This window comes from Pinus tabuliformis, chromosome 2_1, assembly GCF_031772625.1.
Source record: "Pinus tabuliformis cultivar Carrire ecotype Pingquan chromosome 2_1, CPIR1, whole genome shotgun sequence".
NCBI lineage: Eukaryota > Viridiplantae > Streptophyta > Pinopsida > Pinales > Pinaceae > Pinus > Pinus tabuliformis.
In genome coordinates, this window is record NC_142299.1 from 23,971,956 (window position 1) to 23,981,442 (window position 9,487).

The 9,487-nt window shown below is 36.0% G+C and overlaps 1 protein-coding gene across 1 annotated transcript; it reads right to left on the reverse strand.

Annotated features, from left to right (window-relative positions):
• Positions 1-230: 230 nt before the first annotated feature.
• Positions 231-1,091, reverse strand: LOC149198493 (uncharacterized). Its single transcript, XM_089400312.1, has one exon. The coding sequence runs from the start codon at positions 1,089-1,091 to the stop codon at positions 231-233; it is 861 nt and encodes a 286-aa protein (XP_089256438.1).
• Between the last annotated feature and the right edge of the window lie 8,396 nt (positions 1,092-9,487).

Consider the following 9,487-nt stretch of genomic DNA (forward strand, 5'->3'; position numbering starts at 1 on the left):
CTCGTTCGATCAGCTTGAGGTTCTGTTATGATTCCTTTATGATGATCTACCAGGACTTGTTCAATCTCAGCTTGCTCAACCACTCTATCCCCATTCTTATCTTTGATGGATAGAATCTCGTTTCTCTGTCTATGTTTGATCATAGCTTGATGAAAGAATTTAGTATTCCTTTCCCCCTCCCTTAACCACCTTATTCTTGATTTTTGCCACCAGACAACTTCTTCCTGCTTTCATCTTTCTTCTAGTTTTCCGAGTATTACCCCTTCTTCTCTAATGCTTTCCTCTGTTCTGCCTTCCATTATCATCTTTTGTTGAAGTGATTCCATTTCCCCCTCTAGTTTTTGTTTGTCTTCCATAATTTTGCCAAATTCTTCCTTGTTCCATTTCTTAATTCTCCCTTTCAGCTCTTTCAGTTTCAACTGGAACATATGCATTTTTCCTTTGCCCTGCACTTTACTCTGCATCCACCATTCTTCAACTTTCTTTATGAATCCTGGGTCCCTTAACCAGAAGGCTTCAAATCGGAAAGGTCTTTTTCCACGATTCCTTTTAATATCCACCTCTAGTCTAATCGGCCAATGATCAGAACCAAGGGATGGTATGATCTTTGCTTCGACGAAAACATCCTTATTCATAATAGCTTCTGATACTAGGAAGCGATCAAGTCTTGATGCTATTTGGTTCTTGCCCCCCCTCCTGTTGTTCCAGGTGCATATCCCATTAATAGTCTGGATGTCTACTAATCTTAAATCCTCTATCATTTCATTGAACATATCCATGAAGTGGTCCAACTTCCTTATCCCTCCTTTTTTTTCTTCTAAGGATCTGATTAAATTAAAATCACCTCCTATGATCCAAGCAGCCTCTGGATATATTCTGCGGATGATTTTCATACTATTTATAGAACTTTCTTTTTCCCCAGGGGAAGGGGGGCCATAAACCCCTGAGATAACAACCTTTTCCTTTGTTCCTACTATCCTGCCCAAGCCAGTAAGGACTCTATTCATGCTGGTCCAGCTTTCTAGAATGATATCGTTTGGATTCCACAAAATTGCAATACCTCCCGCAGAGCCAATAGCATCTTGCCCCATAACTTCGTATTGCAGTTTATTTTTGTCAATTATTCCTTCAAGCTGTTGAACTGTAATTTTTGTCTCCTGTTAAATCATAATACTAGGCTTCTCTTTTTTCAATTTCTCTTTCATATATCTCTGTTTACCCTTACTGTTCAAACCCCTAATATTCCAACTGATAACAATCATTTAAAACTTTTGGTAGGAGGGGAAGAATACCTCTGACAGAGGTATCACTTTACCTGAGTTTATCAACGTTTCTCCCACAGTTTGAATAGTTTCACTCATCGTTTTCCGACCTCTTTTCCTACTATTTTTTCCAGAGCCGTCCATTCCCACCTATCCATTCACCTGTTCATTTCCTATAATTATCTGCTTGTCCATGTTCTCCCCTTTTTTTTCCTTGTACTTCTGAAATGCTTCCTTATACAATTGTTTCTGCTTCTCAGGTATGAATCTACTATCTAGATATTTCCATTCCTGAATTAGCTGTTTCATGATTCTCTCCTCCTCCACTTCACTTTCTACTTGGTTTTCTACTTCCATCTGGGATTGCATTGCTGCATTTTCTGCCTTTCCTTCCGTCCGTTCCTTAATAGTTTTCCTTAAATTTGCATCTTTTCCTTTGTTTTCACTTACAATTTCCATTGGTGAGTTTCCAGGGTCCTCGTCGTCCTCCAAATTTACTTCATAGTCCTCGTTCTCGCTCTGAAGCACTTGAAACTTGTTTTGACTTGTTGTGTGGCTGGGTTTTTCTTGTGACTGGGATTTTGGTCCCTCCTTGCTCTGTTTCTTTCTCCTTGTGACCTGTTGAAAACCCCTGTCTGCCTCCTCCAATTTTTCTGAATTTTTCTGATATTCCTCTTGACTTCTTTTTGACTCCTCCTCCTTATTCATCGGGCATTGCCGATATAGATGGCCATATTCATGGCATTTGCGGCACCTAAATGGGATATGTTCATAGTCTATTGGTTGTTGCCAGATTTCATCATGATATTCCAACTCGATACTTTCTGGGAGGGGTTCTGCTAAATTCATGTAGACACAGATCCTTGCATATGAAGTATATTTTCCTCGTTTTGTAGCTTCTGCAATTTTAACAAAACCCCCGTTTGAGTTCCCGATTCCTTCTAAAATTTCAGGGTCCCAGAATTCGTCTGGGAGCCCGAACAGTCTAACCCAGATTGGGGCGTCCAGCATTTTTTCCTTTTCTGGGTTGTATCTTTCTTCCCAGTATTTCATGAACAGGCTTGCATTGTTCATGAAGTACGGTCCTTCTTCGAAAACCCTATTTCAGATCTATATGGCCTTTTGGTCTCCACCTTTGATCAATCCATCTGTATAACTCCTTCTCAGATGGCCAGTAGCCTATGAATTTGCATATCAGGGCATGGTCCTTCATGTAACAGTTATATTCCTCAAGTTTATTGCAGGGAATGACATATCTTGGTTGTTTTTGTGCCCTAGGTAGACATTTTCCTCCCATCCTTTTCTGCCATAGGTTACCCATCACTGGGGCATAGATTTCCTTCTGGTTATGCTGCATTCCGCTTGCATTGGTCTCCCCTGCTACCACATTTTTGAAGGAGGGGATCTCTCCCCTCCCCTTTGGATTTTCCATTTTCCCCTCAGCTCTTGACTATGATTATTTACCCTTACTTCGCTGTTGAAGACTGGTTTCCTGAGATGCGGGTATTGCAAAATTCTTTTTCCCGATCTGTCCTCTTCGGCTTTCTTCGTCCTCTCTCCCGCGTTATTCGCCTGTCAACCCAGTCTGCTGCGCCGTCTGCAAACCCTAGCAGCGCACACCCTCGCCCTCATCCCGTCTCTTTCAGCAGCCGGCTTAGTGTCCTAACCGGTGATAACACATATCCTTTTTTCTAAGGAGTGTTTTAATAGAGAGGATTTATATGATTTTTTTTTCTAAATTTTTTTAGCGTGTTTTTCTTTAAAATATAATAAAAATAATTTTTACAGGTTTTTTTTTTTATTATTAAATATTTTAAATTTTGTTTTTTATAAAAAATATATATATATATATATATATATAACATCGTGTTAAATGTATGACATTATAAATTAACTTATAAGATTAGATGAAAATTAGAATTTATAAATTAACTTATAATATACGATTGGATGAAAATCGAAATTTTGAAAAATTAAATGATTATAATATTTTTAATAATTTTTTTTTTAAGAGTTAAGTTGAATATTTTGAAAAATTAATATTTTAAAAGAAAAGAAAAAATATTAATACTTTATAATTAATAAAGTTCAAATTGTCTAAAAAAAATTATGCTAAAATAGAGGTTGATTCTAGAGTGTCAGTTTTTGCAAATAACGTAGCAATAATTATTGATTACTATTTTTTAAAATTAGAATTATAGAAAGTTCTCAGAAGTAGGTAACAGTGTTATTTATATTTATAAATTTGCAATTTAAACTTATATATTGTTTATAATGAATTTTTCCATGGGATAGTTGGTTTTATATATTATTTTATTTAGTTATATACTTTTGTAAATTCAAATGGATTTTTAGTGTATTGGGTTTGAAATCATATGAATGCTGTGTGTTCAAAACTTGTGGGTTATCGTAATGAATAGAAAACCTCCATTAAATTTTTAGTAATAAGTTATAGCAAAAACATGGATGTTTGAAGCATGTCGAATATCAAATTTACATGCATGTTGATGTGGTCAAAATCCAATCAACTAGAAGGAGAACATAACCTTTAAAGTCATTGTGCCCTTCTACTCAAAATGGGTTGAGGGTTGTCAGGTATTGTAGTCTTTCCTTTTGAAATTAAGGTGATATTTCAAATGTGCTAAATGCCCTATTTCTTCCAAAGTTTGGGGTGTTGCTTGAAACAATGCCTAATGGCCTTTTCTTTCATTTTAGGGTGTTACTTCAAAGAGGTTTGATGGAACTTATAGTGATTATTCAAAAGTGGCTCAACAATCAAAATTTCAAAAGGGCCTGATGGCCAATGGTTTGAACGTGCCAAATGAGTTGATATTCAAAAAAGATTCAATGACCTAAGGTCTTAAGAAAACCCAATATTGTGTGATCTTTGGAAAAGGGTTTATGCATGTTCTTTAGAAGGAGCTCGATGTAAGCATAATATGGTGTTATATGTGGTATTCAACCCATAACAATGATAAAACTTGAAAGTAAAATGAAACAATTGATCTAAAGGAATCCAACCAGAAAAAAATGACAAAAAAGCATCTACTTAATGTGTTGACCAATGGGGTTGTTTATGTGACAAGTTGTCACCAAATGTTGTCAAGGGTTTGGCTAGTTCTATGTCAATGGATGCCCAATTTGAATCCCCTTAGGTTAAGCATATTAATTGTTTACAAATATGTTATGCATGAAAGTGGGAAAGCATCCATGGATTTTATGCAATATTTTCCTTGGAAAAATATATATTGTCAAACATGAAATAATTTGAAATTGATGATATATATTCCAAAATCTATTAGTTTGATACATGATGTTTATCAATTGTTATAAAATGAGTGAGTTACTTAATCAGTAACCCAAACCAATCCTTTTTCCAAAAATAATTATCACTCAATTTTCATATAAATTATACCTAAAATTTATACTCGATATTTTTTTTTTCTCATAATTTATATGATAAATTTACTTATAATTTTGAGTATTTTGATTGATGAAAACTAGTCAGTGACCTTCACTATCATTGGTCTAGTTTCCTTAATGGAAGACCACATAGTGAGAAAGCAATAGAATGAACTTTCTATGCCAGTGTTTATGATTCAATAGATTAGCACATTATAAGACAACCCAAAAGCTTGGATTTTCAAAAAAATAAATTAAGACAATAAATCATTTAAAAAAATGAATTAAGCGAAATGATTCTATTTGTGTACATATTAAGTAATTATTAATAGAATTTATGCGTAATACAACTCATAATATAATGAAATAAAAATAAAAATAAAAAATAAGGGGTGACAAGAGTAGGGGGTAATTTTTTGCTTGCGAATTAAGAAACACATAGGTATGCTTGGGGTTTAGGTCACACTTCCAACAACATTCTTGAAGCCTACGCCTTATATCATAGTTTGAGGCAATTGTGAATCTGGGAACTCATGAGGTGATTGTTTTTTGTGGTTCTTAAAATATAGTTCACCATTTATATTTAGGATCTCTCCTATCAGATATAAAGTTAAGTTAGGTTTATCAATTGTACCAATCTATCCCCAAGAAAAAATGTCTTCATGTTCTTAGATCAAACAATTCCAAGGTTGATCACATGGCTACATTGGGGTCAAGGCTAAATCAAGGTGAACTTTGGTGGCAAGGGAAAAAGGCGTATGTTCCCCTTCCTTAACAATGACAAAAGGGGTGGATGTTTTGTAAATTTTAGTTTTTACTAGGTCAATATTTACAAGTGGAATATTGTCAATGTTGTAGCATTTTGTTCAAAAACTTCAAGGTTAGAATTTTCTAGATGGTCATTGGTACATGCTCCATTCCAATCATGTCCACTGGTTTCAACTTGCTTATGTAAATCATGTATCTAAATTGAGTTTTAGCTCATTGTTGTTTAATATAATAGTTATCCTCGATTCTTGTACAAAAATAAAAAGTAATAAAATAATAATAAAGATACAAGTTAAGTTAATATTTTTTCGAAGTTAGTTTGGGGTTGACCCTATTGTTGGATAAAATAATGAGTTTTTCACTTGTGGGATGTTGTTACCAGGATTGTGCAAGGCTCGATCGAGCGTGCCCCATGGGACAATTTATATCCCTCACAGGTGGCTCCTGCCCCCAGCATCTCCTCATGAGATTTGAACCAATGACTTGATGAAGATTAAACCCCTACAAAAGCCAACTAGTCTATACCTCATGGATCATAAGTCAAGTTAAAATTATTAATAAACTAACTTATATCCATGTTAATTATAAATCTACTAAACACATCGAGAGGGAAATATCTTAAAAATGCAAACCTCAAGTTTTTATACCTACAAAATGATTTACGCATAAATCACTTACAAAATTATCTCTATAAATATTCAATAAACAAAAATAAGATGGATATAAGCTAATTTTATATAATCAACTTATGATTTTTAAAATAATTTAGTAAAAAATCTTTATCTTTTTAAATGAAACTACAATTTAAATGATAAAAGATACATTTTACAATGACATATTTGTATAAGGTTATTTATAAAATTAATAAATATAATAAAAAAATAATATAAAATAAAGTCGAAAGAAGATGGAGCCCGGTGGACATGCCCTATAGTGGATAGGGTTTCCCTAGTCGCCTGACATAACGATTCTCTGCTCTGTCGAGATATGGTTTAACAAACTTTGTGGTTGTTTGAATTCATTGAGTTTGTTCGTACTTTCACATTGTTTCAAGTAACATATGAGCCTCTTTTGAAGTCATCATTGCCCCCATTCTCCATTTGTCACCATCTCATAGATCTAAGCTTCTAGTGAAACAATCTCACCGCCTCTAACACAGATCGCCCCCTTGTTGTGACGTTGTGTTTGTAGCTAGTGCAGAATAGTGTTCATGGACAATCCTTAAGAGATTTCAACAAGTTTTATTTTTTTTATGTGGTTTAATGCATACACAATGATTCATCCAAACAAATTCATGAAGAAGGAAAGGTCAAACCCTTCTTTGGACCTAGGGTTCTCCACCTCAACAAAAAAGAATATGAAAATCTTGAAGAAAAGAGGGTTATTGGGAAAGTTTACTAGTTGTTGAAATGTGGCAATAAGAATATTCCAATTTTAATTTGTCCTTGAATTAAAATTGTGAATTAAAATCAAATTTAGTCTTAACAGCTACTTGGAAATAATTAATTAATTCATTATGAATTAATTAGTTGGAGAAATTCAAGTTAGAAGTCTTTCTGAAGTTATGCAAGAGTTATCCCTTAAATTAAGGAGATAAGATTGAGTTATATTTGAGTTGTAATTAGTTAACTCAGTTTACTAAGTTAAGTCCAGTTAAATTAGTTCCAAACTGTTTGAGGAACTAATGGTGAGTTAACAGTCTATTGATGTATGCATGCACTCAATAATGCTACTCCAGTTAATTGAAGATTCCCTCATCAGTACCTCATGCATGTCTATTATGAGAAAGACCCAATTGAGATTAAAGTCAAGGACAATGTACTATCAGTTGCATTTGTTTATCTATAAAGAAAACTCATGCATGCAGAAGGTAATAATTCCTTGAGGATTGCGCAGTTCTGACAAAGTGTGAGACAGGTTTTCCACTTGGTAAAGGAGAATCATCCCAGAGGAACAACGCAAGGAAATAAGAGCTTGGAGGGCAGAGAGGAAGGCTTGAGAGAAGCCTGGTTTGCCTGTGAGCATCTATGAAGATTGTACTGAGAGCTGGCTAGCTGTGAGAGCTAACGCTTTGTATAATTCCTATGTATTTCCACCTTGTGTGATAATACAGATAGTGGGGTTTTTAGCTGAGGCTTTCCCCAAAGTATTTTCATGTGTATGGTGCATTGATTCTTCTTCTTCTGGTTATATGTGTTAAGCTCGATCTTTAAGCTTCCACAAAAATTTGATAGTAGAAGTAGGTTATAGTATTTTGCTTTGAATTTTATTGCATTATCGGGTTAACCTACATCAAATTTCCTACATGGTCTCAGAGAGATAGATCTGTAGGGAAATTTCTACTTGGTATCGGAGCTGTGAACAGTATACGAAGAAGAGAATTCAAAGTTTGAAGTTCGGGGTTGCATGTGCATATCGAATTCATATCATACATCAAGGTTGGCCAATGGCGTTCTTTGGCTTAAGACTCGAGTATGCCTTGGAAGGTAGCTCAAATTCCATAGCATGGAAAGATAGAATGGAGGTTTTATTAGAAGACAATGGCTTAAAGGATTTCATTGATCAAGAAATCCCAAAGCTAGCTTCAACTAATGCACAAGAGTTGGTTGAGTGGAAAAAGTGTGTGGTGAAGACGAGACGGATCATCTTTGAGGGAGTTCGAGACCATATTGTCTCAAGTCTCCATGGGAAGGATACTCCATTTTCAAGGTGGAAGACATTGAAGGACCTCTACCAGAATAGTAGTGACCAGAGGAAATTGGCACTCAAGGATAAGCTTTGAAGAATCAAGATGGAGAAGGGCGATACTAGTTCCACATATCTGAACAAGCTCACCACCTGCAGAGATGAGCTTGGCAGTGTGGGAATAACTACTACCGATGATGATATGGTGAGCCTTGCTCTCCTTGACCTTCCAAAGAGTTGGAATAGCTACCATGACTCTATGAATGGAAGGGAGAAACTATCGGATTGGGAACGAATGTGGTCGGATCTAATGTAGGAGGAGATCAGGAGGAGCACATGAGATGGTTCTTCATCCAAGGATGATGATGAAGAAAATCTGGCCTTAGCAAGTAAGGCAAGGAAAGGGAAGGGCAAGGCTTCCCATTCCAAACCGAATTCTTCTTATGGAGGGAAGAAGGGTGATATGTCTAAAGTGAGATGCTTTAATTGTCACGAGATGGGACATTATGCGACTAATTGCCCATCGAAGAAGTCCAAGAAGGGATCCTCGGAAGAATAAGAAGGTGAGGCATTAGTCTCTCAGTTCGAAATGGACTTTACCCTCATCGCATGCATGGTGTCATCGATGATGGGTTGTGTTTGGTATCTTGACAATGCAGCCTCATTCCACATGATCAGTGATGAAAATTTATTCAGTACCTTGGAGGAGAGAGACCTCAAGATGCGCATAGAGATGGGTGACGACGGGAGGTATAGTGTTTCAGGAGTGGGCACGGTTGCTTTTCAGAGGGAGCATGGAGCTCCTCTCGTCTTGACAGATGTGAAGTATGTGCCTGGACTGAAGAAGAATTTGGTATTGGTCATGATGTTGGAGGACAAAGGCTACGATGTTGTCTTCAATAAAGGAAAGGCATTCCTAAGAAACATAACCACGGGTCAGACCAAGAGGACAGGGATTCAGGTGAAGAATCTCTATAAACTAGAGGTAGATAATTGTGCAACATTGAGTACGAAAGCAAAATTGGTGCAAATCCAAGACATTGGCGAGTTGTGGCTCAGGCGGTTGGGTCATTTGCATCATGGGGCTTTGAAGATAATGCAACATATATATACAGGACTTCCCAAAGGTAAACTTGAGCAAGTTGACCGATGCAAATGTTGTGCCTTGGGAAAGTACACCAAGTCTTCCTTTCATGCTTGAGACAATCGAAAGGCTATCTTAGAGCGAGTTCATACTAATGTGTGTGGACCATTCTCGACGGCATCCACAACGAAGCAAAGGTATTTTGTGATTTTCATTGACGACTATTCTCGTAAATGCTGAATGTATTTCATGTAGAAGAAGGACCAAACTTTCACAAACTTTTGTG

Excerpts from the sequence above, each read along its gene's own strand:
- LOC149198493 (XM_089400312.1), bottom strand. The coding sequence starts at position 1,091 with ATGGGGCAAGATGCTATTGGCTCTGCGGGAGGTATTGCAATTTTGTGG.